Below are 27,527 nucleotides of genomic sequence, written 5' to 3' on the forward strand. Positions count from 1 at the left end.
TTCTTTTTCTCATCCCTCCCTCTTCTCTATTCTGTCTTGCTATCCTGGCACTCTTTCCCCCCTCCTCCCACAACCCTTCCTCCCAGTCTCCCTTCTCCCACCTCTCTTCCTCTCCCTTGTTGGTCCAGCCTCAGGGTCCTTTGCCCCACGTGCCTCCCTTCCCTCTTTCCTGCCCCTCTCCCCTCCTGCCGCCCTGCTCTCCCTCTCCCTGCCCTTCCTCCTGCCTCTCTCTCCTCTGCTGCCCTCACTCTCCTCCCTCCCTTCTCTTTTCCTGCTCTCCCTGCTCACCCTTTCCCTCTCCCAGACGCCCTCGCCCTCGCCCCTCTTCCCCCGCCCGCGGGCCGCGGTGCCGCGAAGGCCTCTGGGAGAGGGGGCGTGGTCGGATCGCTCCGGCGCCGCTGGGCGGGAAGGCCCGCGGTCCTCGGCGGCGGCGCGGGGGCGCCTGGGAAGTGTAGTCCGGCGCCGTCCGCGCAGGCGCCCTGCGGGCGACGGCCTAGCGGGCCGGGCTTTGTCCTGCCGAGCGGCGCGCCGGTGAGTCCGGCCGCGGGCGGGCCTGGCCTCTCGCCCTCCACCCCGGCCCGGAAGCGGCCCGTGCCGGGGCGGGCGGGGCCTGGGCGCCGGGCGAGGGTGTGCGGGGCGGGCGGGCCCGGGAGGGCGGGGGCGGCAGGGGACGGGGTGCAGCCCGCGAGGGGCTGCGCCCCCAGGTGAAGGTGCGTGCGGCGGGGGGGCGTGGGGGCTCGCGGCCCTCGGGGCCCTGCGCGCGGCCTGCCCCGCGGGCCTCCCTGCGCGCCGCCTCGGGGAGGGCCAGGGGCGTCTTCCTGCCGCCTGCCTCTACCCGCCCGCGTCTCTGGAAGCCTGCCTCCGGGGCCTTCCCCCCGCGGCTCTGCCTGGGGGCGCGTACGTGCTTGGGTGTGCCCCACCCGCGGCTGTCGAGGACGCGAGCTGCCGGCCTTCCCTCCCCCTCACTTCTCCCAGCCTGGCGTCCCTCCACTCTGCCCAGAACTCCCTCCCAGCTCCTCGCCCCTCAAAGCTGCCTCTGGCCCACAGAAGGCCCCAGAGGTGTGGGGACCTGGGAGGGCAGCAAGTGTACCGGGATGGAGCGGGTGCGATGGGGGTCGTTTACTTTCCTGACATCACAGACCCTTAGGTGACAGTCCCACGGGGCCACTGCCCCCTCCCCCATCCTTACCAAGGTGGGAATGTGCATCAGTGGCTCGAGTGTGCCTCCCGACAGCTCTGACATCGGGACCGTCATGGTCCCCACTTTACAGACAAACTGAGGCGCAGAGACTTTAAGTGGCTCACCCAAGGCTACTCTGTGTTGGGGGGGCGGGGGGAGAGGAGCGTTAGGTCGCATCCAGGTTCCAGAGCCCCAGAATTAGCCACCAGACAAAGCGGAATTCCCTGTTCCCTTCTGGCTCCTCTGAGACAAAGTGGCAGGGTTTTTCCCTAGGAGATTTTCCCTTAGAAACAATGGAGACCAAAGAAAGGAAGGAAATGCCAGAAAGCCCAGAGGAAGAGGAGGAGTGAGGAAGCCACCGACCTTGAAGACACACAAGTCTAAGGCCAAACCGGGTCAGCCCTCGCCAGTCCTTGCCAGCCCTCGCCAGCCCAGAGTCCAGAGCTGCAGTGTAACTTTTGGGGCCCTAACCACAAATACTAAAAAGTTTACTTTGTGATGTAAAGACAAGTATAAATCCAGGCTGCAGTACATGCCATTTTTTCTTTATGCCTTTAAAAGAAATTAAAGCGCCTGGGGGGTGTCACAGGAACATGCCTGCTGTGCCCACTGGATAAGTTGGCTGTGGCCACGCCCGCTGCAGTAGGAGTCAGTGCTGCTCACTTCACAGTATAGGGCTGAGAGAGATCACTAATCCAGAAAGAAGAGGTCTGTAAAAAAACCATATTCCATTTCAACAGTCATGAAAGCCACTTGAGGTCACTGCACCCAGGGAAACAAGGGCATACAAAGAAAAAAATAATCACCCCTCTTCTCATGCCCACTCCACACCCTCCAGACCCCTTCTGGTGCCCCCCTTTCCACAGCCTTCCCCAGGCTCTAAAACGGTGGACAGAAACATGTACACCCATGTTTGTTGGTTTGTTTTTTTTTAACATAAAGGGGCTAAGTTTACATGTAAAGCCTCGCAACTTGTTTTCCCCACTTAATGAGAAGACACCACAGGTATGTCTTCAACAGGCACAGAACTGGTAACTTCTGGAGGTGATGTCGTATTTCATAATGTAAGTGTCACTATTCAGATCCAACCATCTCTTTACTGAGCGGCATTTGTTTCCAGCTTTTTTGGTTTGATTGTTCCCTCTACTTAAAAATCACTTAGCTTTTTTTTGCCTGAGAAAGAAGGGCTATTTGGCTTCAGAAAGAGCCTTTGACTTCTTGGTTCTTTCAGTTTAAGAGCCATCAGTCACCTGGGAAGCTTGTTTGGAAATATTGATCCCACAGCCCCACTCCAGATGGTTTGATTCAAAGGGTCTTAGCTGGGGTTTAGTAATATTTTAGTTAACATCCCCCGTGATTCTGATACTTTAACAAATGGCACAGTTCCTGAAGGTCTATGGTGTAGAAGAGGACAGGGTGTTTACCGTGTAACCCCAAGGGTATGGAGATATAGAAAGGCTTGCTTTGGCTGTAGCAGAGAAAACGTTGCTGCCACAGATAGTGAGCTCTCCATCATAAGAGGTATGCGAGTACTGGCAGGTGCCCATGGAGCCAGCATTTCTCAGACGCAGGAATATGTCCACCTTGTACCGTCTGTTACTGTTACTTTGTCTTCTATTTAAATCGACTCACTTTTTTTTAAAACTTAAATCAGCTTAGGTTAAAAGGGCATTCTGTGACTACCATAAGCTGAGTTTTGCTATAGGAAAGGAGACGACAATGAAATGAAAACAAACCCACGTAACTGACTAGATGTTCTGCTCTGACTCCCTTGGGGCCTGAGCCCTGCTGTTCTTTTGTCCAGTGGTGGGGGAGCTTGGGGGTGTGGGGGAGAACTGAACCGGCTACGTCCCCCCTGGCGAGTGCATGCCGCTCTGTGCCCCTCAGTGCGACCTGGAGGTTCAGTGCTGCGAGGCGCTCCCCACTCCTTAGGACTGCTCCGCTGACAACAGCTGCTGTCCATTGAGCGCCTACTGTGTGCCCGGCTCTCCGAGGCCCTCACAGTGACCCTGACCCAGCACTCAGACCCAGGAGGGGGTCAGGGTGGGGTGCCTAGGAGAGGGCGGACAGCCTGTGGGCGCCCCCGCCAGCCTGCGGGCGCGGGTGTGTATATGGCCGCGGAGGTGGGTGGCTTGGGGGTCCAGGTGAGACGCAGTGTGGCCGGGTGGTTAAGCATGTGGACTTGGCTTCCGATCCCAGCAACTGTGATTTTTTTTTTAAAGAAGCTTTTTATTTTGAAGTCATTTCCAGCTTACAGGAAAGTTGTAAAAATAATAGAAAAACGGTACAGAGAGCTGCAGTAGTCTCCCCAGACACCCAGTTGTCCCAGTTCTTAACATTTGGGACATTGATGAAATCATTCTCTTTATCTCTCTGGCCGTCGGTGGGTGCGTCCTAACCGTTCACCCATTTCTCTCCATCCGCCCGTCCATCCGTCCACCCGTATCTGTCAGCCTGCACCGGCTTACGTGAGCCTCGCGTGCCCCTGTCCCGAGAGCAGGGGCACGGACTCCCGTACGGGACACTCGGGCACGTCCTCCGCGCTGGGAAGTGGGCGCTGACGGAACCGCCCGCAGGGTGCAAACACCCCGCCCCTCCGCCTCCTGGGCCGCTGGAGCTGCGCCCACGCACCCCCCCAGCCCCCCACCCCCGCCTCTCCTCCCTCCACCCCGCCCCGCCCCGCCTCCTTCCCGGCCCCGCCCCCACCCCGGCCCCCGCCCCCCCCCCCCCCGTCCTGCCCCGCCCTGCCTCTGTCCCGCCTCCTTTTCTGCCCCGCCCCGCCTCCTTCCCGGCCCCGCCCCCATCCCGGCCCCCGCCCCGCCCTGCCCCGCCCCCATCCTGCCCCGCCCCACCTCTGTCCCGCCTCCTTTTCTGCCCCGCCCTCATCCCGCCCTGCCCCGCCTTGCCCCGCCCCCGCCCTGCCTCTCCTCCCTCCACCCTGCCCCGCCCCATCCTGCCCCGCCCCACCTCTGTCCCGCCTCCTTTTCTGCCCCGCCCTCATTCCGCCCTGCCCCGCCTTGCCCCGCCTCCTTCCCGGCCCCGCCCCCATCCCGGCCCCTGCCCCGCCCCCATCCTGCCCCGCCCCACCTCTGTCCCGCCTCCTTTTCTGCCCCGCCCTCATCCCGCCCTGCCCCGCCTTGCCCCGCCCCCGCCCTGCCTCTCCTCCCTCCACCCTGCCCCGCCCCATCCCGGCCCCGCCCCCGTCCGGCCCCGCCGCTGTCCCGCCTCCTTTTCTGCCCCACCCCGCCCCGCCCCGCCCCGCCTCCGCTCCGCCCCCGGCGGCCGGGCCCTCTCACCGCCTGCTCTCTCTGCCCCCACAGCCGCCCCGGCCAGCGGGCCGACCCGGCGCGGGTCGCTGCGGACAGCGGAGGATGGCTGCCCGGCCGGTGACGGACGAGACCCTGGTGAGTCCCGCCCCTGCGCGCGCTCGGCCCGGGGCTGAGCCCGACCCGGTGTCTCCCCTCCGGGGCCGTCGCCGCGCCCCCTGGCGCCGCCGCGGGCTGCGTGCGGGGCGGGGCAGCTGGGAGGGCCGTCTGCCTCGGCCAGCCGCCGTGCGGCCTTGCGCGGGCAGCCGCCGGTGTCCCTGCGGGCGGGCGCGGGCGGGCGCGGGCGGGTCAGCGCGTGGAGCAGGCGCAGCGCCCCGGGCCGGCCTCGGCATCCTCGCTCCTCGCTGTGCGCGCTTCCTTAGGAGGTCCGGGCCTGTGGCTCCTTGTTGTATTTTTGCTAAACTCTTTATGCCAGGACTATTTCATAATTAAAAATAATGAACTGTAAAATGTGCATTGTGGAAAACTGGGAAAATCCAGTCAACTATGGGTAGGGCAGTAAAAGTCATTTATAGTCCCTCAAAGCAAAGATAACCATTGTGGACATTTTCTGTATCCGTTTATTGTTTAACTGCTCTGATGGTTATTTTTAAAAGATGACTCTTAGGCTTGCATTTTAATCTTTTTTGTTTTCATTAAAAAAATGTATTGAAGCATATCACATATAAACATGCATACACAATAAGTATATATTAATAGTTGTGAACTTACAAAGCAAACACACACAGCATCATATAGGACTCAACTCACCCCACCATCAATACCTTGCATTGTTAAAATTTTTAAACTAATGATTAAAGAGCATTGTCAAAATATTACTACCAATCAGAGTACTTTACCCCAACCCACACTATTATTTTTATATCACTTATACATGAACATATGTAAACAATAAATGTATAGTAAAAGTTGTGAACTTACAAAGCAAACATGCATAACATCATACAGGGCTCCCATACATCAACCCTCCACCAACACCTTGCATTGTCATGAGACATTTGTTACAAATTATGAAGCAATATATTGTCAAAATCTTACTGCTAATCGTAGTCCTTATCTTACATTTAGTGTGCACTTTAATCTTGAGCTTTTTCATCCAACATTATGCAATAGAGATTTGAGAACTTTACAGACAACACTTGTTCTGACTGCCTAAATGTTTATCCAGTATTGGTGAGTTTGGTTTTTTAAAAATAAGTTTTCAATGCTATAAATAATATATTACAAAAGAAAATTCCTGATAGATAAGAAGATGCGTGATGATTATTAAAAACAAAACAACTTAGAAAACCCAGAAAAATAAAGCCAAAAGAATAAAATTCATTCATGTTCTCCCCAAAGACCACCACTCTGGAACATCTTAGCGCCTTTCCCTCTTTTGATGCATATTTTGTTTTGCAAAAATAGGAAGCACCCTGGCTTAGTGAGTTTTATATCCTTTTCCATTGAAGAGTTTGTCCTTGGCGCCTCTGCAGCACAAAACCTCCTCTACCACCCTCTCCACGGCTGCGTTTTGCCTAGTGGTAGTGCCCTGGCTTGCTTAACCATTCTCTGGTTGTCGGGCCTTTAGTTTGTCTCCATTTACTCATGACTAATAGTAATGGCGTAAGTCTTCTCCTGCGGTTTGCGTGTTTTCTTGAGGAGTGATGCCTTGAAGAGGAGTCCTGGGAGGGGTGTTTTCGAGGTCCTTCATATTGCTTTCCAGAACGGTTTTGGCGTGTGTTCCTGTGAAGGCCCCTGCCCGCTCACACTGGCCAGCGTGGGTGCTCATGCTCTCTTTAAAATTTGTGCAGTGGATGCATGGCAAGTGGTACCTCACTGTTTCCTTCTGTGTCGCGTTGTTTGTGTTAGTAGTGGTGTTCAGTTTTGTTTTGTTTTTTTAAGTTTAGTAGCCATTTCTGCGAGTGGGCATGTTATCTTACGCTTATCTTTCATTTACAGGAATCTTAGTCTTCTTAAAGATAATAAAGAATTGTATGTGCACGTGTGTGGAAAGATTTGTGGCAAATGTTTCCCAAAGTTTGCTTTTATTTTCTTACGTAATTTATGTTTTTAAGTACAAAAGTCTGTAGTGTTTTAAAAAATCAAACCTGTTGGTCTTTCCGTTTATGGCAGGGGTTCTTAATTCAGGTATTTAAATTCAAAAATGTTATTCTTGAGGGGACGTGTTGGTGCAGGTGTGATATGTTTATTAAATAATACATAGCATAGTATGGACTTAGTAAGGGGACTGGCAAAGGGGTCCGGGGAACAAAAAAGGTTAAGAACCCTTGCTTTAGAGTGTCTTACTGTCTTTATGCTGTAGGAGGGTTTGTCCATCTGCAGATCAGATAGCACCCGTATTTTCTTCCTTTGTTTCCTTTATCATTTGAATTTTAACATTAAACTTCTGAATCTGTTGAAGCCACCTAGAACTTATTTTGATATCTCGATATGTCCATTGACTTTTCTGAGTTTTGGCTTATCATTTCTCCGTGCCTGCCTCCCTCCCTCCCTCCCTTCCTTTTCTTCCGTGTTGTTGAGCTCTGCTTCCCACACCAGGCAGATCACCGTCCTGAGTGCCAGTTCATTGGCTTCTGGTAGTCACAGAGCTGTGCGGTCACCACCACAGTTTCAGAGCACTTTCACCGTCCCCATTCTCAGCCACTGTGCATTCTCTCCTGGGTTCCGGGTATTTCCTGTCAGTGGAACCATGCGGTGTGGGGTCTTGGGACTGGCCACTTCCCCTCGAGGCTGGCCTGAGCGGGCTGACGAGGGCGCGGTCGCTCCTTCCCTCCTGGACGGCTCCGCGGGTGGCTGTGCCGGCTCTGCCCAGGCACTCCCTGGCTGCCGGGCGCTTGGGCAGCTTCGCCCGTGTGGGAGTTGCGCTGAACCTGCGTCCAGGCTCCCCTGGGGTGGAGCGCAGGTGCTGGGGCAAGCGGCAACGCTGGCCAGCCTGTCGGGGAACCACCAGACCGCTTTCCTCAGCGCCTGTACCACGGAGTCTTCATTTCCAATTCGCCTGTTTTTAAGCATTGTCTTGATTCCTTCTTTTACCTACATTATTTAGAAGTCTTTTTCAATTGTTTGCATTTCATTGTGGCTGGGATTTTTGGTTTACGTTTTAATTTTTTATTTTATTTTTTATCACTTCTAGTGTAATTATATCCTGGTCAGGAAAACAGAGCCTGTCTGATTCCTGCTCTTTGGGATTTGGTGAGATTCTCCTCCTGGTGAAATGATTTTTGTCATTACATAGGAAAGGAAAAGAGATGTCCTCAGGCCTTCTGGGTTAGGCACGGCTCCACGCCGTGGAGCTCCTGGCCAGGGGTGTGTCCCCCCCCATCCAGGGTGACTGGCCTTCTGCCCTCCCAGCACCCTGTGCGGCTGGCCGACTGGTGGCCCGCGACCAGGCCCTGCCGGCGTCGTTCCCCGGCACGTCCCAGGTGCCATCCTGGGCTCGGGAACACGCCCAGAGAATAAGCTGTTGAGCGAGCGCAGGAGTGCTTGGGAAGAACTTCCAGAAGGGCATGTCAGCAGAGCCGGTGGTCGGACAGTAACAGCAGGAGTTAACTGGTGGAGAGCCTGCTCTGTCGCACCTGACCCCGACGGGCGCCACGTGTGCGCCTTGCTCCGTTTAACCTACCTGTGCACCACAGACGGGGCCCCTGTTACGGCTCGGCCCACTCATCCCAGGAGGCCCAGGAGGGAGAGGCAGCTGTCCAAGGCCGCACAGCTGGGGACCGGGTCAGTGTCATGTGGATGAGGCCATCTGCTGCCGGAACTTAGACAGACGGAGCTAATCCTCCACCACTTCATCCTCGTACCACTTCTCTGTGCCTCAGTTTCCCCTTCAGGATAAGGGGGATCGTGCTAGTGCCCACGGGACGTTGCTTTGAGGCTGCCCTGAAATTCATGTAAAGGCTTAAACAGTGCCTCACATTGGTGCTTAAGGAGGGTTATCATCCTTATATATAGATATAATACCACATCTGAATTGCCGATATCTGGTATAAGGCAAAGAATTCTGAATTATTAACCCACAGCCTGTAAGAAATAAAAAAGGAAATTTACTAGGTTGAGATGCTCAAAGACGACACCTTTCATCTGCGTATTTCCCAAATATATGCAGATGGTTTTATGAACCCCATTTCATCCCTGGTATAAAGCAAGGGCTGGAGAACTGCTCTTTCAAGGCCCAGCAGTAAATGCTTTCCTGTGTGTCGTATTCGCAGCTGCAGCCCAGTGCCTGGCACACGCAGGCGCTCAGCGAGTACTGGTTGAACGAGTGGGTGGGGGGAGTATCAGCACTCTGTGTTTCCAGGAACCTGGGTGGAAGAACATTTGGAATAGAATATATCGGAATATGTATTAGACACCACTGAGCTGCTTAAGGGAAGCAAGTCCCCTAAGGCTCCCTTAAGGGAAATGTATCTGAAGCCGTTTTTCCTGTTTGAGGGATGAACTTGGCCATGTGTGCCAGACGCCCAGTGTGAATTAAACACCGGTGACATTTTGTTCTGGTTACACTCGGCAGGGTGACAGCCACCCAGGGCTTGGTGGCCTCGGACCACCTGGCTGTCACCCTTTCTCAGGCCCCGGGTTGGGGGGCCCAGCCCGGCGGTGTTTGCTGGGCACCCTCAGGCGTGGTGGCCAGGGCAGCGGCTGGGCCCCCCGTTCTCCTCGTGGCGCCTCCGTGGCTGCGGGGCCCCCGCCTGCCTTCCTAGGTGGTGACTGGCTTCTCCGCGCAGGCGTGCCCGGCGGCGCAGGCAGAGGCACAGGCTCCAGGAGCAGGGAGACTCCGTGAGTAAAGCACTCGGGGCCGTCTTCAGTCTGCCCCTCGACCACTGTCTGCTTTATCCAGAGCCTCTGCGGGTGGGTGGGGGCACCCGTGTCCTCGGTGCTCGCGACGGAGGACTTGGCATTTCTAACTCTCAGCCCGCGGGAGCCAGCCGAGAGCAGCGCGTGGTCGGTCTGGGCAGACGGTCAGCGCCGGGGACTGCTGTGGCTTCCTGCCACGTGTGACCGCTTCATCGGGCCTGTCCAAGCCCAGCATGAGAAGTACCAGGACTGGTCACTTGCTCTGCAGTGATTATGAGGGACCCGCTGTGCGCCAGCACTGCTGCAGGGCCTCGGGGTGTGGCGGCGGAGCGGAGGCCGAGGTGTAGGCCCTGGGTCCCCCTTTCACAGAGGAGGAAGGGGGGAGGTCAGCCAGTCGAAGGCGGAGGGTTTTACACATTTGCATGGCGGAGCCAGGGCTCCAAACAGGCCTTTTCTACCTCCAAAACGCATGCCCCAGGCAACACATCGCAGCGTCCTATTTTAAAGAAGTGTACACACACTGTGTCAGTTACCTATCACCGCGTAACAAATTACCCCAAAATGTAACAGCTTGAAACAGCAGATTCTTGTCCTGCTGGCCCACGAGGGTGAGGGTCAGGCGCGGCTGGGCCGGGTGGTTCTGGCCTCTCCAGACCCGGCGCTGGCTGGCGCCTCGTCTCCGGGACGGCCCCGTGCTGTGGGGGTCTCAGCTCCCCGCGGGTGCTGGCTGGCCCTGGGGGCCTCGCTCCTGGCAGGGGCGCCCCCTCCTAGGGCTGCTCAGCCCGCGCAGCTGGCTTCCCCAGCGCCAGCGACCCGAGAAGGGGTGCGCCTCGCCGGAAGCCGCCGGCTTTCCAGCCTTCTGGAAGGGACCAGCATCGCCTCTGCTGTGGGCTGCTGAGCCGCGGCAGGCTGGCTGCACGCGCACCGAGGCCAGGGGACTCAGCAGCTCCGTTCCAGGGCAGTCTCGTCCCTGTGCATTGCTTCTCCGTGGATGAGATAAGATGGGATGGGGTACAATCTCAGCGTTTTCACATCAGGAGAAGCTCTCTACAGTCGTTTTACGAAAATGGCTGTATAATCAGGCATGGGGGTAAGCCGTGATTTATTTAACGAATCCCACATCCTGAGGTTTTATGGTTGTCCCAGATATTTGTCATTATAAATACAGTGGGATGGACATCTTTGTGCTGAAAGCCTTGCCAAATATTTTGGAATATCTCTTCAAGATAGATATCCAGAAATAGAAGGTCTGAATATTTTTTTTAATTGGAGAAGTAATGCGTGCGTATGGTAGAAAGGTTCAACTGTTGAAAACAGTAAACTGAGTAAAAGGATTTTCTCTCCCCCCCATCCAGAAGCCTTTGACGTCAGTAATGACTATTACCAATTTCTTTTTTGTAACATCTTTATTGAGATATAATTCACATACTATAAAATTAAATATGTATAACTTAAAGTACACAATTCATGGGTTTTAGTATGTTCACAGAGTTGTGTAGCCATCACCACAACTGTAGACCATTTTCATCACCCCCTAAAGAAACTCTGTGCCCTTTAGCTGTTACCCCCCTACCCCCATTTTTCACAGCCCTGAGCAACCCCTGATCTGCCGTCTGTCTCTAGAGGTCTCTCCAGCCTGAAGATGCCAGGAGGTGGGATCCTGCAGGAAGTGGACTTGGTGACTGGCTCTCTCGCCTGGCCTAAGGCTCCTCCGCGTGCAGCACAGAGCAGAACTAACTTCCTTCTCAGGGCTGAACAATACTCCATCGTGTGGAGAGACCACTTTCTGTTTATCCGTTCCTCAGTTGGTGACCATTTGGGTTATTTTCATCTTTTGCATATTATGGCTAATGCCGCTAAGAACATCTGTGTGTGCGTTTTGCACAGACGTGTTTTCATTTCTTTTGGGTAGATTCTGTGAGGGGACTTTCTGGGCCATACGGTACCTCTGTATGTACCTGACATTTCCCGAAGTGGCTGCACCGTTTTACCTTCCTTCCAGCAGCTTATCTTGCCAGGTACTTGCATGCACTCCCAAAGATGAGGCTGTGCCTGTGTAAGCATGTGTTATTATTTCCTTGACAGGAATTTTAGTAAACTAGGCACCCTGCTTTGTTTGCTGCTTTCTCGTGTAGCAACATATTCAGGAAGTCATTCCATATCTGCACCTAAAGAGCATCCTCATTCTTTATGGCCGTGTGTGTCCGTCGGGTATATATACTGTAGTTTACTTATCCGGTCCCTACTGACGGGAATTTAGGTTGCTTCCGATCTTTGTGTTTCTCCAATTGATGCCATAATAAATATCCTTAAATATGTATCTTTTTGCATGTGTATTAATATATCTGAATTAGTACATTTAAAAAAATGAATTGTTCAAAAGATGTTGGGCTTGGAGTTTTGGTGGGTATGGTCAAATGGCACTCTGTAGGTGCTGGTCTGAGTTCCTCTCGGGACAGTTGAAGATGGCTGTTTCCCCCAGACTCTTGTCCCACAGTGTATTATCAGACCTTTCATCTTTGCCTGTCTAATAATCTGATGCTATGGCTTCATAGTTTTGATTTGTACTTTTTTTCATACTTTCTTAATGAATGCATGCAGTAGAGCATTTTTTCATGTATTTAAAAAGTCATTTGTATTTCTTGTTCTTTGAACTGTTTCTTTATGACATTTGTTATTTTCTTTTGCTTGTGGTCTTTATCTTACTGACTTACAAGAGTTGTTTTGAGATTTATTTTTTATTTATTTCTCTCCCCTTCCCCCTCCCCCCATTGTCTGCTCTCTCTGACCATTCACTGTGTGTTCTTCTGTGTCCGCTTGTATTCTTGTCAGCGGCACTGGAAATCTGTGTCTTTTTTTGTTGCATCAGCTCTCCGTGTGTGTGGCGCCACTCCTGGGCAGGCTGTGCTCTATTCGCACTGGGCGGCTCTCCTTACCAGGCGCACACTTTGTGCATGAGGCTCCCCTACGCACACCCCTGTGTGGCATGGCACTCCTTGCACCCTTCAGCGCTGCACGTGGGCCAGCTCCACACGGGTCAGGAGGCCCTGGGTTTGAACCACGGACCTCCCGTGTAGTAGGCGGATGCTGTATCCATTGAACCAAATCTGCTTCCCTATAAGAGTTCTTTATATATAAAAGATGTTTTTCTATGTCATATGTATTATATTTTTCTCCGGGTTGTAATTTCCCCAGGTTTTTTATGTCATTTTTCCCATTTAGAAATTTTCAGTCTTTATTTTATCAGTTTTCTTTTATGGCTTCTGGGTTTTGTGTTTCACATACAAAAGTCTTTCACAGGCTTTGTTTACAAAAATTGTATTTTCCTCTGTTACTGTTCTAATTTTTTTCTTTAAATATTTGACCCTATCTGGATTTTTAAAATTTTGTGTAAAAAGTAAGGTTGCAATTTATTTTTTCCAGATGACTAGCCATTTGCCCCTCCTAATAATTTCTTCAATCCATTTTAGCCCCTCTACTTTGAAATCTTGTTAAAATGCTTTTTTTCTTTCTATTTCTGTACAGTAGGCAATTAGAGTTTTTATTGGTATTGTGGGTTTTTCATATATGTCCTTTATCATATAGAGAAATTCTTCTATTCCCATCTTTCAAAGTGTTTTTATCAAGAAAGAATGCTAGGTTCTGTTAAATGCCCTTTCTGTATCAATTGATATGAGCTTGTGTTTTTTTCCCCTCAGTTTGTTAATGTGATGTGTTATGTTGATTGATGTTCTTATATTGAACCAGCCTTGCATAACAAGAGAATTTTTACATCTATGTTCATTAGAGAGACTGGTCTGTAATCTTCTCTTCTTGTAGGATCTTTATCTGGCTTTGGTATTAGGGTGATGCTGGCCTCATAATAAAATGTTTTGTTTGTTTGTTTGTTTTTGAGGGTGGCAAAGACTTTGGTATCCCAACCTCTAACCGTGGCTCTTGCCCCAGAGACTAAATTTCTTTGTATAACCTCCCAGCCCCTCAGGGAGCTGTTTAATAAATGTACTTTCTTGTTTGTTGTTTGTTTTCCCTCCTTCCCCCATCCTGCTGTTCTCTTCTCGTTTTCTCTAGGCTTCACCAGGATTCGCTCCTGGGGACCTCTGATGTGGACAGAGGTTCCTGGCACTTGCGCACCTCGGTTCCTGGTTTCTGTTGCGTCTCGCCTTGACTCTCCCCCGCGTCTCTCTCTTGTTGCGTCGTCATCTTGTGTTGCTTGCCATGTGGGCCTGGCTCACTGTGCATGCCTTTACCAGGGGGCCCCGGAGATCGAACCCGGGTCCTCCCGTGTGGGGGGCGGAAGCCCAGTCACTTGAGCCACGTCTGCTTCCCTAAATGGACTACATCACTACATGACACGTTCTCCCCTGCAGCTTCCAGGATAAAGGCCAGACTCCTCTGCAGTGGACACACCTCTGAGCATCCGGCCGCTGCATCCATTCATTCATCTGGTCATTTGTTCAACAGATAGTTGTTTAGCACCTACTACCTGCCAAAAAGGGACCCAGGAGTGGGGTATTTGGAAGTGAAGTGGTGATGGGCATTACTGTTGTATTAGTGAGGCTGTACGTTGGGGTGCTGCAACAAGAGACCCTGAAGATGACAGCCTTTCCCTCTCGCCTGTCCCATCTGGGGACATGGTACCACAGCTCCATATGGGAGGGACCCAGGCTCTTGTCTTCTCTGTCGTCATAAGGGGTCCTGCCTCTGTAGCCCCAGTTGCCGCTCCAGCTTCCGCCAGCCTGGCTAGCCCCCAGCCCCCAGGGAGGGACGTGGTCAGGTGCGCATGCGCGCCTTCCTTTCAAGGGGGAGACTGGACGCTGACGTTGCTCCGCCTGCGCTCCGCTGGCTGGCACCTCATCAACTGGACCCTCACGTGGCTGCAAGGGAGGCTGGGAAAGGTGGTCGCCTAAGCTGGGCAGCCAGCCGTACCTTTATTACTGAAAGAGAAGCCCAAGAGGACGTTGGGGAACTACCAGCAGTGTGTTACAGAGGTGGGCATAAAACACACAGATTAATTTCAAGTAGTGTTTATGTGCTGTGGAGACAGTAAAACAACATGGCATGACACAGAGTAACTTGGGTATGGGGAAAAGGAGGCAGAATCCGTTGGTGCTGGGAAACCCGGGAGGCTTCTGTGAGGTTCACGTGCCCCGAACTGCTCCACCCCTCAGCCAGCACCCCTGCGAGCCCATCTCCTCTCCTGCAGGCCCCCCACTCTCCTCACTCTCTTGGTCTTCGGAACCCCCTCTCCTTCTGCACCCAGAGTGTGCTTTTAAAATCGTAAACTATATCCTGTAACTCTCCTGCCAAAGCAGTCCAGAGGAGGGCTGAGTGGATGAGAGCAGAGGAGGGGCCTGCTGTGCAGAGGTGTGAGGGCAGGGCCTCCAGGGAGGGCTGAGTGGATGAGAGCAGAGGAGGGGCCTGCTGTGCAGAGGGGTGAGGGCAGGGCCTCCAGGGGAGGGCTGAGTGGATGAGAGCAGAGGAGGAGCCTGCTGTGCAGAGGGGTGAGGGCAGGGCCTCCAGGGAGGGCTGAGTGGGTGAGAGCAGAGGAGGAGCCTGCTGTGCAGAGGTGTGAGGGCAGGGCCTCCAGGGGAGGGCTGAGTGGATGAGAGCAGAGGAGGAGCCTGCTGTGCAGAGGGGTGAGGGCAGGGCCTCCAGGGAGGGCTGAGTGGGTGAGAGCAGAGGAGGAGCCTGCTGTGCAGAGGTGTGAGGGCAGGGCCTCCAGGGAGGGCTGAGTGGATGAGAGCAGAGGAGGAGCCTGCTGTGCAGAGGAGTGAGGGCAGGGCCTCCAGGGGAGGGCTGAGGAGATGAGAGCATAGGAGGGGCCTGCTGTGCAGAGGTGTGAGGGCAGGGCCTCCAGGGAGGGCTGAGTGGGTGAGAGCAGAGGAGGAGCCTGCTGTGCAGAGGGGCGAGGGCAGGGCCTCCAGGGAGGGCTGAGTGGGTGAGAGCAGAGGAGGAGCCTGCTGTGCAGAGGGGTGAGGCAGGGCCTCCAGGGAGGGCTGAGTGGGTGAGAGCAGAGGAGGGGCCTGCTGTGCAGAGGAGTGAGGAGGGTAAAGCCTCCAGGGAGGGCTGAGTGGGTGAGAGCAGAGGAGGAGCCTGGTGTGCAGAGGGGTGAGGGCAGGGCCTCCAGGGAGGGCTGAGTGGGTGAGAGCAGAGGAGGAGCCTGCTGTGCAGAGGTGTGAGGGCAGGGCCTCCAGGGAGGGCTGAGTGGGTGAGAGCAGAGGAGGGGCCTGCTGTGCAGAGAAGTGAGGAGGGTAAAGCCTCCAGGGAGGGCTGAGTGGGTGAGAGCAGAGGAGGAGCCTGCTGTGCAGAGGGGTGAGGCAGGGCCTCCAGGGAGGGCTGAGTCGGTGAGAGCAGAGGAGGAGCCTGCTGTGCAGAGGGGTGAGGGCAGGGCCTCCAGGGAGGGCTGAGTGGGTGAGAGCAGAGGAGGAGCCTGCTGTGCAGAGGTGTGAGGGCAGGGCCTCCAGGGAGGGCTGAGTGGGTGAGAGCAGAGGAGGAGCCTGCTGTGCAGAGGTGTGAGGGCAGGGCCTCCAGGGAGGGCTGAGTGGGTGAGAGCAGAGGAGGAGCCTGCTGTGCAGAGGGGTGAGGGCAGGGCCTCCAGGGAGGGCTGAGTGGGTGAGAGCAGAGGAGGGGCCTGCTGTGCAGAGGAGTGAGGAGGGTAAAGCCTCCAGGGAGGGCTGAGTGGGTGAGAGCAGAGGAGGAGCCTGCTGTGCAGAGGGGTGAGGGCAGGGCCTCCAGGGAGGGCTGAGTGGGTGAGAGCAGAGGAGGAGCCTGCTGTGCAGAGGTGTGAGGGCAGGGCCTCCAGGGAGGGCTGAGTGGGTGAGAGCAGAGGAGGAGCCTGCTGTGCAGAGGGGTGAGGGCAGGGCCTCCAGGGGAGGGCTGAGTGGGTGAGAGCAGAGGAGGAGCCTGCTGTGCAGAGGGGTGAGGGCAGGGCCTCCAGGGAGGGCTGAGTGGATGAGAGCAGAGGAGGAGCCTGCTGTGCAGAGGTGTGAGGGCAGGGCCTCCAGGGAGGGCTGAGTGGGTGAGAGCAGAGGAGGAGCCTGGTGTGCAGAGGGGTGAGGCAGGGCCTCCAGGGAGGGCTGAGTCGGTGAGAGCAGAGGAGGAGCCTGCTGTGCAGAGGGGTGAGGGCAGGGCCTCCAGGGAGGGCTGAGTGGGTGAGAGCAGAGGAGGAGCCTGCTGTGCAGAGGTGTGAGGGCAGGGCCTCCAGGGGAGGGCTGAGGAGATGAGAGCAGAGGAGGGGCCTGCTGTGCAGAGGGGTGAGGAGGGTAAAGCCTCCAGGGAGGGCTGAGTGGATGAGAGCAGAGGAGGGGCCTGCTGTGCAGAGGAGTGAGGGCAGGGCCTCCAGGGAGGGCTGAGGAGATGAGAGCAGAGGAGGAGCCTGCTGTGCAGAGGGGTGAGGGCAGGGCCTCCAGGGAGGGCTGAGTGGGTGAGAGCAGAGGAGGAGCCTGCTGTGCAGAGGTGTGAGGGCAGGGCCTCCAGGGAGGGCTGAGTGGGTGAGAGCAGAGGAGGAGCCTGCTCTGCAGAGGTGTGAGGGCAGGGCCTCCAGGGAGGGCTGAGTGGGTGAGAGCAGAGGAGGAGCCTGCTGTGCAGAGGGGTGAGGGCAGGGCCACCAGGGGAGGGCTGAGTGGGTGAGAGCAGAGGAGGAGCCTGCTGTGCAGAGGGGTGAGGGCAGGGCCACCAGGGGAGGGCTGAGTGGGTGAGAGCAGAGGAGGAGCCTGCTGTGCAGAGGTGTGAGGGCAGGGCCACCAGGGGAGGGCTGAGTGGGTGAGAGCAGAGGAGGAGCCTGCTCTGCAGAGGGGTGAGGGCAGGGCCTCCAGGGGAGGGCTGAGTGGGTGAGAGCAGAGGAGGAGCCTGCTGTGCAGAGGTGTGAGGGCAGGGCCACCAGGGGAGGGCTGAGTGGGTGAGAGCAGAGGAGGAGCCTGCTCTGCAGAGGGGTGAGGGCAGGGCCTCCAGGGGAGGGCTGAGTGGGTGAGAGCAGAGGAGGAGCCTGCTGTGCAGAGGTGTGAGGGCAGGGCCACCAGGGGAGGGCTGAGTGGGTGAGAGCAGAGGAGGAGCCTGGTGTGCAGAGGGGTGAGGGCAGGGCCTCCAGGGAGGGCTGAGTGGGTGAGAGCAGAGGAGGAGCCTGCTGTGCAGAGGTGTGAGGGCAGGGCCACCAGGGGAGGGCTGAGTGGGTGAGAGCAGAGGAGGGGCCTGCTGTGCAGAGGGGCGAGGGCAGGGCCTCCAGGGAGGGCTGAGTGGGTGAGAGCAGAGGAGGAGCCTGCTGTGCAGAGGGGTGAGTGTAAGGCCTCCAGGGGAGGGCTGAGTGGGTGAGAGCAGAGGAGGAGCCTGCTGTGCAGAGGGGTGAGGGCAGGGCCTCCAGGGAGGGCTGAGTGGGTGAGAGCAGAGGAGGAGCCTGCTGTGCAGAGGGGTGAGGGCAGGGCCTCCAGGGAGGGCTGAGTGGGTGAGAGCAGAGGAGGAGTCTGCTGTGCAGAGGTGTGAGTGTAAGGCCTCCAGGGGAGGGCTGAGGAGATGAGAGTAGAGGAGGAGCCTGCTGTGCAGAGGGGTGAGGCAGGGCCTCCAGGGAGGGCTGAGTGGGTGAGAGCAGAGGAGGAGCCTGCTGTGCAGAGGTGTGAGGACAGGGCCTCCAGGGAGGGCTGAGTCGGTGAGAGCAGAGGAGGAGCCTGCTGTGCAGAGGTGTGAGGGCAGGGCCTCCAGGGAGGGCTGAGTGGATGAGAGCAGAGGAGGTGCCTGCTGTGCAGAGGGGTGAGGGACTGGGGCAGCCCGTTTTGGACGTAGGCAGGCACAGCAGAGCACGTTTAAAGAGAAGGAAGGGCCTGGGGCTGGCGTAGGCCAGGGAGGACTCCGAGAGGTAGGAAGGGGAACTGGGCTGGGAACCCGGGGCGGCCACCTCGCCTGCTTCGTGAGGAGCGCCAGCGTTTTGAGAGTGGGATCCTGGCCCCCGTTGCCTGCCCGCCTGAGCTCAGGGCCTGGCTGGCCCCTCAGTAGCAGTGTGGCCTCAACAGGTATCCTCGGAGCCTCAGTTTCCTTATCTCCACTTCCACCTCCCTGCTGCACTCCCCTCTGGCAGAGCCAGCTGGTCAGGCAGAATTGGGAGGGCAGAGTTGAGAGGCTGCGTGGCGGCTAGGATGTAAAAGGCGGCAGGAGCTGATAAGGGGCGAATCAGCACTGGCCTCGTCCCGCTGTTGGGAGTTAACAGGTGAATCGACGTGTGAGACGGCTCGACAGCGCGTACCGATGGCAGGCTGTGTTGCCCTCAGTTATGCCGTGGTCATCTCGCCCACCACGCCACCAGGCTCCTGTAGTCCACGTGGCCCTAGGGCACGTGCTTCCGCTCCACCGCGTGACCCTCTCGCCCCCCAGTCTCGCCTGCCTTCGAAGCCTTAGGTCTTGATCCAGGCTCCCGCTGCCTGGTCTCCCCCCAGAACCCCACCACTCGTCATTCTCCCAGCACGTCCCCAGGGCCAGCGTCTTCTGGACCCTCCCGAAAGCGCCCTTGCTCCGTCACCCAGAGGATTTTACTCATGCCGCACTGATAGATTTACCAAACTGCAAGTAAGTTCCACGCCTGCCTCCCCCCAGAGGGGCTGGTTCCTGACGCAGCACCTAGCGCAGGGCCTGGCATGCACTTGAGCTCAGAACTCCTGGAGTCCACCCGGAATTCTGCCTTTTCTGGGCCCTGGTGGACTCACCGTAGAAGGCAATTGTGCCTGTGATTCCTATCTATCTCTCAAACCTGTGACTTCCTCCTCTAAATTGCCTCAGACTTGTTTTATTTCCTTGGTTGCGCACTACTCCTATATAATAGATACCAAGAACCCTGAATTCACTCCAGACACATTCTGTCCTTCCTTCAGTGCTCTTGGGCTTTGGCCGTTTCTCCAGACCTCTGTGAGGAGGGCCCTGCAGTGAGTGGCTGTGGGTTTCCTCTTCTAGGAATCAGTGACCTTCAGGGACGTGGCTGTGGACTTCACGCAGGAGGAGTGGCAGCAGCTGGAGCCTGCCCAGAAGGACCTGTACAGGGACGTGATGCTGGAGAACTACAGGAACCTAGTCTCGCTGGGTAAGGGGGCAGCTTCCCTGAGCCACTCACCATCGGTCTGTGACTTGAGGACCAAGAATAAATAAGTTAAAAGGATTGACAGATATGACTGTAGAAAATGTAAACTACTCTAGGAAAAATAAAGTTGATAGATGACAAAATGGGGATAATATTTGCCACATGTATAATGGTCAAAGGCTTATAATTATATAAAGAGCTCCCAGAAATCAATAAGAAAAAGACTGAATGAATGATAGAAAAATGGATCAAACATATGAGCTGGCAACCCATGGATGTAGAAATACATGAGATTACACTTTTAAATGATTTTTAAGCCATATTTATAGTCAAAGAAATACAAATTGGAATATCTGTTTTTGCCTATGAGGAAAACAGATTAAAAAGAATGACAAAAAGAATAAAAAGAAGAAAGAAAACAAAAAGAATGACAATACCTGTAATATGAGTTTTAGGGAAAGTAACTCATTTTAGGAATATAAAATTGGTACAACTCTTTTGGAGGGCAGTTTGGCATTATCAGATTTTGAACAGTTCCATTTTTAGACATCTGTCCTTTAGAAATCCTCCCTTAAGTGTGCGAAGTTTAACATTGGTAGAAGAAGAGGAACAACTTAAATGCCTAGCCATTCAAGATTGAATAAACATATCAAGATGTAACAATGTGATGGAAAACTACAGCTCTTCAAGGAGGAGGACTGTTTATAGGCACTGACATGGAAAGATGTCTCTAATACATTGCTAGGTGAAAATACTAACTTTCAGAATTAAGAGTATGATCCCATTTCTTTAACAGCTCTTTTGGAGGTATAATTGACCTACAGTTAACTGCCCACATTTAAAGTGTACTCTTGGATAAGTTTTGATACATGTAAACACCATAAAACCATCACTACAATAAAAACAATGAGCATACTCATCACCCCAAACGTTTCCTTATATCCCTTAAGAACCCCTCCCTCCCCTTCATGTATCCACCCTCCATCCCCAGGCATCCACTGAACTGCTTTATGTCACTGTAGATTAATTCTAGAACTTTATATAAATGGAACCATACTGTATGTACTTTTATTTTGGTCTGACTTCTTTTTCGTTTTGCATACTTACTTTGAGATTTACTCATGCTGTCACATTTATCAATAGTTCATTTCTTTTTATTGAAGAGTAATATTCCACTTTGTGAATATACCATGATTTGTTTATCCATTCACCTGTTGATGAATGTTGGGTTGTTTCCTGTCCTGGGCTATCATAAATAAAGCTGCTGTGCTATGAACATTTGTGTACAAGTCTTTATGTGGATATATGCTTTACTTTTTCTTGACCAAATACCAAGGAATGGAATAGCTGGATCTGTACGGTAGGTGAATGTTTAACCTTTAAAAAAAAAAAACTACCAAACTGTTTTCCAAATGGTTATACCATTTTACTTGAGAGTTACAGCTGTTCCACGTACTTGCCAAGACTTGGTGTGCTCAGTCTTATAAATTTTAGTCATTGTTGTAGGTGTGAAGTGGTATAACACTGTGGTTTTAATTTGATACCAAGAATCTGTTCATGAGCTTATTTACCATCTGTATATTCTGTTTCATGAATTATTTTTGGTTTTTTTTTTGGTTGTTTCCTTATTGAGTTTGGCAAGTTCTTCATTTATTCTACATATATATATATATCCTTTATCAGATATATGTTTACAAATATTTTCTCCTAGTTCCTGGCATGTCTTTCCATTGTCTTTTGAAGAAGTTTTTATAAAAAATCTTTATCAAGATACAATTGACATGCCATAAAGTTCACCCTTTTGAAAAGTGTACAGTTCAGTGGTGTCAGTGTTATTCACAGGGTTGTGCAACCATCTCCATTGTCTAACTTGGAACGTTTTCATCACCCCAGAAAGAAACCCCGTACCAACTAGCATTTGCTCCCAGACTGCCCCGTCCTGCAGCCCGTCAGCCACTCATCTCCTTTCTGTATCTGTAGATTTGCCTATGCTGGACATTTCATATAAATGCATTCATATGGTATGTGGCTGTTTGTGACTCCTTTCACTCAGCATAATGTTGGCAGTTTTCATCCACATTGTAGATATATCAGCACATCATTCGGTTTTATGGCTAAGTAATATTCCATTGTATGGATAGATCACATTTTGTTTACATCTTCACCTGTTGATAGCTATTTGGGTTTCCCCTTTTGAGCCCTTTGATGGATATTCTGTTATAAACATTTATCTACAAATGTTTGCATGGACATATGTTTAATTTCTCTTGGTAGATACCTCGGTGTGGAACTGCTGGGTCATATGGTAACTGCTCAGTGTTTTGAGGAGCTGCCAGAATGCCTTCCTAAGTGCCTCCCCCATTTCATGCTCCCCCCGGGGGTGTGAGGGTTCCACCAGCGTTGTTATACCTGTCTTTTTTATGATAACCATTCCGGTATGTGTGAAGTGGTTTTGATTTGCATTTCCCTATGACTGATGATGCTGACTGCTCTTCATGTGTTTATTGACCATTTGTAAATCTTTGGAGAAGTATCTATTCATATCCTTAGGGTCTATTTTTTTTTTTTTTTTTTTTTTTGCATGAGGATATCTAGTTGCCCCAATACTAATTGTTAAAGAGCAGAAGTCTTTAATCTGATGAAGTCCAATTTAGAAATTTTCTTCTTTTCTGGATTGTGCTTTTGGTGCCATATCTAAGAAATCCTTGCCTATCCCAAGGTCACAAAGATTTCCTCATGTTTTCTTCTAGAAGTTCCGTAGTTTTAGGTTCTACATTTTGGTTTATAATCCATTTCGAGTTAATTAATTTTGTACATGATGCAGAGTATGGATTTAAGTGCTTTTTATTTTTTTGTTTTTTTGCTAACGGAGACCCAGTTGTTCTAGCACCATTTGTTGGAGACTTCTGCCACAAATTCCACATATGTATGGGTCTAATTTTGTTCTCTCTTCTGTTCTTTATTTCCTGTTAGTCTATCTTGACACCAATAACACATAATCTGATCCTTTCAAGTTCTGATTTTTTTATTTGTAGTCACATTAATCCACCTGTTCCCACATCGAGATGAGCTTTCTGAGTGTTCTGCCGGGTGCTCTGTGAATTACGAGTTCCCCACCCTGGCTGTGGGATCAGGCAGTGTTCCCAGCCCCGTGTGCGCTCAGGAACTGTTCTCTAATACGTCCGGGTGGTCTTCCGCAGGCCTGGGTAGTTTCCTTATAGACACCTGCTGGCTGCTGGAGCGAGGCCCCACAGACGCCAGGTGCCCTCCCGGGCAGCTCCCTGTCCAGGGTGCTGGCCTGTGTGCTCCCCCGCCCGACCTCAGCTCCTCCTCCTCACCTCCGAGTCCACGGGGCTCTGCTGCAGCTTCCCGTCCTTTGTGTGAGTGTGTGCACGCACATGTGTTCATACTGTTATGTGTATTGTTTTGAAGGTGCATTGGGGACAGCCTTTAAAATATACACAAAATTATTAACTGTGATGAATGAGATTAAAGGAGACTTCCATCTTATGTGGTTTTTTTTTTATGTTCTTATAGTAAGTGTAAACTACTTTGTAATCAAACAATTGTAGAGATATAGAAAATTGGAAAAAGAAACTATGAAGGGACAAGAAATTTAGCATAGCAAAAAAGAGACTATTCCCACTTTTGAATCAAAGGAATAAATAGCATTTTGTCTGTTAGTAGCTTTTGCCAAAGCGCCCTCTAAGGAAGTTGTCCATTTAACGTTTCCCTTGACTGGACAGGAAGAGCCAGCCATGAATGTCGTCAGAGGTTTTGCTGTTTGCCGATGGTGAAAAGTGGTGCGGCAGGGTAGTTGTAATTTAGCTGGTACTGAGCTGTGTTTTCGCAGGTTTTCACGGTTGGGAGCCATGTGGGTCTTTTTCTGCAAACAGTCTCTACTGAAGGGTTTTAATCCATCAGAGGAGGCTGCTCCTTTATCCCCTTCCCTTTAAATGTGGATTTCCTTGGCATTCTCCCTCCAGCTCGCCCTCCTTTCTGAGTTAATAGTCACCCAAAATACTTCCGTCTACTTTTGAGACTCTTCATCCCTCCAATTGGTGTACACTCCCTGGTCATCTCAGACCCCACTGGCCCCAAATCAAACATCCCCTTGCCCTTCCTTCTGCCTTCCACTCCGTGGGAAGTGGTATGCCCCACCCCACCGTCGTCCTGAGCCGGCGCCTCGTGCCGCACCCCAGGTCCGCTCAGTGTACTAAGCCAGGATCATTCTTGCCTTAAGCATCTCTCAAGTCCTTTGGATTTCCTTCTGGATGCAAAGGCAGTGCATGCAGTGTAGCAACACCAGGGCCCCAGGCTCTTGGGTCAGACTGCTAGGGCTTGAATCCCAGCTCTGCCCTTAGTGTGTTTTTGGACCTTGAGTATGTGACTTTATTGTTGGAACCTCAGTTTCTTCATCTGTAAAACGGGGATAATGACGGTATTAGGCCATGACCCTACCTAGCTCACATTGGGTTGTGAGGATTGCATGAGAAGACCTGTGCGCATTGCTTGGCACTGTGCAGGGCATGTTGTAAGTGCTGAGGAGACGTTTTTCTGGAGGCTTCTGTGCTAGGCACTGCTGTGGGGGCTGGGGATGGGCAGCACCCTTGGCCTCATGGAGCTCACCTTTTACTGGGGAGCCGATAAAGGGTCAATCAAAGAAAAGTGCTCACAGACCATAACGACTGCCTGGGTCACAGGGCAGGGCCGGGAAGGGGGCGGAGGGTGGAAATGAACTCAAGGGATGGAGAACAACTGGCGTGTGTCATGTAAATGTTAGTTGTTTCATTATTGTTGCTAATCAAAATCACTGCTCTGGAGAAAGTCAGGGTGTGTGGAAGGGGTACGGCCCTGGGTGTTAGGAGCCTATTACAGTAGTTCCTACTTAAGTGGGCGAGAGGCTTCCGATCACTCCTGCCATCCCGACTTAACCTGTGGTCTCTCTTCAGGTGTCTCTTCCGAGCTCCTGTCTGCTGGCCACCCTTTCGTCCCTCTCCTGAGGGCACATTCCTTGTTCTCCTGCTCACCTCATTTGTTAATCTCCTGAAACCACGTTTGTCCTGGTTCACTGCTTCCCTCTCCTGCTCCCACTGACAGGTTGTGTGCCACTCTGCCTGTGCCTTGTGCATCTTACCTTTGGTTTCATGTGCCCATTCCTACCTCAGGAGTTCCCTGCTCCCAGTTATTGACTACACACATTTGTATCTTCTATTTTTATTTCTTTCTTTCTTTTTTAGACTGGGAGACTAGACCTGAAATGAAAGAATCGGATCCAAAGGAGGATCTTGTGGAAGACAAACCACCTTGTGTGGTGGTCAAGGAAAGACCTACAAGGAATGGTGCATGGTATTCTACCTTAGAAGGAGCATGGAAACAGGGTGAGTGGTTGGAGAAGCAGCGGGGAAATGCAGAAACTCATTTGGGTCATTTGGAAATTTCCCATGAGAATAAACTCCATGAGGAGTTTGAGCCTGAATGTAGTGAATTTAAGGAACTTATCAACCAAAACTGTACCTTGGTTCCACCAAGGTTGGAAGATACAATAGAAAAGGGGACCCAGGCGTTTGTCATTCATGGAAAGAACTTCTCACATAATTCAGACTTTAATAAATCCTCCAAACTCTACGTAGAGAAGAAATCCTATGACTGCAGTGAGTGTGGAAAGGCTTTCAGCCGAAGTTCATCCCTGATAAAACACCAAAGGATCCACACGGGAGAGAAACCCTTTGCCTGCAGCATCTGTGGGAAACACTTCATTGAACGGTCATCCCTCACCATCCATCACAGAGTCCACACTGGAGAGAAGCCCTACACGTGCAACGACTGTGGGAAAGCCTTCAGCCAGCGCATGAACCTCATCGTCCATCAGAGGACGCACACCGGAGAGAGGCCGTACGTGTGCAGCGTGTGTGGGAAGGCCTTCCGGAAGACCTCGTCCCTCACCCAGCACGAGAGGATCCACACTGGAGAGAAGCCTTACGCGTGCGGAGACTGCGGGAAAGCCTTCAGCCAGAACATGCACCTCATCGTGCATCAGAGGACGCACACCGGGGAGAAACCCTACGTATGCACGGAATGCGGGCGAGCTTTTAGCCAGAACATGCACCTGACCGAGCACCAGCGGACTCACACTGGGGAGAAACCCTACGAATGTAAGGAGTGTGGGAAGGCCTTCAATAAGAGCTCGTCCCTCACTCTCCATCAGAGGAACCACACCGGAGAGAAGCCCTACGTGTGCAACGAGTGTGGGAAGGCCTTCAGCCAGAGTTCATACCTCATTCAGCACCAGCGGTTTCATATTGGGGTGAAGCCCTTTGAATGTAATGAGTGTGGGAAAGCCTTCAGCAAGAACTCGTCCCTCACTCAGCATCAGAGGATTCACACTGGGGAGAAGCCCTATGAGTGCTACATTTGCAAGAAGCACTTCACAGGACGCTCTTCTCTTGTGGTACATCAGATAGTCCACACTGGAGAAAAACCCTACAAATGCAGCGAATGTGGGAAATCCTTCAGCCAGAGTGCATACCTCATCGAGCACCAAAGAATCCACACTGGAGAGAAGCCCTATAAATGCACTGAGTGTGGGAAGTCCTTCATCAAGAACTCTTCGCTTACAGTCCATCAGAGAATCCACACTGGAGAGAAACCGTACAAATGCAGTGAATGTGGAAAAACTTTTAGCCGGAACACAAACCTTACGAGGCACCTGAGGATTCACACATAGGATAGTTGTGGGAGCGCGCCAGCAGAGCGGTTTCCTTTATGTCCCTCCAGAATGCACAGAGATGGGGTCCTTGATAAAGGTCATCACTGAGAAATCCTCCTGTTGCAGCACATGGGCACCTCAGTGTTAGAGAATTCACTCCCCAGAGGAGTCATGCTTGCAGGAATCATGGAAAGGCCTTCCATTTGTAGAAGAGCCTTCCTTACACAGAGTGTCAGGAGCAAGCCTGTGAGTAGAGCAAGCCGAATGTCTAACATATCTGGAAGCATTTTAAGGTTCACTGTAGGTGGTAACATGAGCTCCACAACAGAAGTTAGGACTCCAGAGTTCCAAACCCAGCTCTCTGAGTTATAATAGCTTGGACAACTCAGTTACTATCTTGGGGTCTCAGTTTCCTCAATAGGAAAGTGGAGATAAGAGAGGGGAGTGGACTCAACACATAAATATTGGGACATTTTTCCCTTTGTCATATACATCAGAGAGTCCAGATGTCAGCTTGTTACCCTCTGAGAGTTTTACTGATGGGCTAACAGCTGGAGGGGCTTTCTCTCCTTCCCACATCCCAGCCCCCTCACGCCTACCCCTCACAATACATGCTGGAAGACACCAAGTTACCAAGTGGTAGGAGTTTGCAGATCTTTTATGGGAAAAGATATTTTCCAGAGTTAGCAAATAACAATAACCACTCTGAATATGCCAAAGTTTCTTATAGTGGTCCATTGTTAAATTAAAAGAAATAAAACTTTTAATTAAGGGAAGCCATGTCATTTTAAATCATCTGTAGGTATGAGAATACAGATACTAATTGTCCTGCCAAGTTGGTTTCCAGGATTGTGGAAAGGAGGGGAGGGCAATACCAACAGGCCTAATACCCGGAAATACTTACTGATTTAATGGGGATGAGCAAACCCAGCACCATCGAGCTTGAGTCCTGCCGTCTGTTTTCAGATGATTTTGGCAGTTGGGGTAAACGCAATGGTAACTTCATGTTAGCTTCCGAAGGCTGACCTGAAGGAGCGGTTTGCCTGCAGCTTTGTTTACGTGTGGAGTTTCTCCTGAAGTCTAATTTTTCTGTGGCCTTCTGTGCCATCCTTTTTATTTCAACATTTGATACGACTTGTTGCTAATCTGTTCTGGCTTTTCGGAATGTTCCACACTTCTTGACACAGGTATACATGAAGAATAAAGGATTCATTTAACATATCAGTAAGCACATTTTGTTGCAAGTAGGAAAAACAACCACTCAGGCATGCCTGAACACTGAGGACTGTTCGTTAGTGTCTGGTGGTCTTGTGAACATGAGGATGGGATTGACCAGATACTTACCAGAATCATGGCTCTGGTTCTCTGAGATTCTCTGGCCTCCTCTTGGCTGCATGTGATAGAGGGAGAAGACTTCTCCCAGCCATCAAAAAAATAAACCCTACAGTTTATTCTCTA

The 27,527-nt window shown here is 52.3% G+C and overlaps 1 protein-coding gene across 3 annotated transcripts; it reads left to right on the top strand.

Annotated features, from left to right (window-relative positions):
- The first annotated feature begins 453 nt into the window (after positions 1–453).
- ZNF71 (zinc finger protein 71) lies at positions 454–27,527 on the top strand. Of its 3 annotated transcripts, XM_058280922.2 has the most exons (4): positions 455–531; positions 4,501–4,584; positions 19,237–19,363; positions 24,601–27,527. In XM_058280922.2, exons 2-4 carry the CDS (start codon positions 4,552–4,554, stop codon positions 26,085–26,087), a joined length of 1,647 nt encoding a protein of 548 aa, XP_058136905.1. In that variant the 5' UTR covers positions 455–531; positions 4,501–4,551; the 3' UTR covers positions 26,088–27,527. The 3 variants fall into 3 exon arrangements, with proteins under 3 accessions (XP_058136906.1, XP_058136905.1, XP_058136907.1); XM_058280923.2 differs by lacking the exon at positions 19,237–19,363 and having other exon boundaries at positions 454–531; XM_058280924.2 differs by lacking the exons at positions 4,501–4,584; positions 19,237–19,363 and having other exon boundaries at positions 476–531.

This window comes from Dasypus novemcinctus, chromosome 18 (genome assembly GCF_030445035.2).
Source record: "Dasypus novemcinctus isolate mDasNov1 chromosome 18, mDasNov1.1.hap2, whole genome shotgun sequence".
In the NCBI taxonomy this organism is placed as follows: domain Eukaryota; kingdom Metazoa; phylum Chordata; class Mammalia; order Cingulata; family Dasypodidae; genus Dasypus; species Dasypus novemcinctus.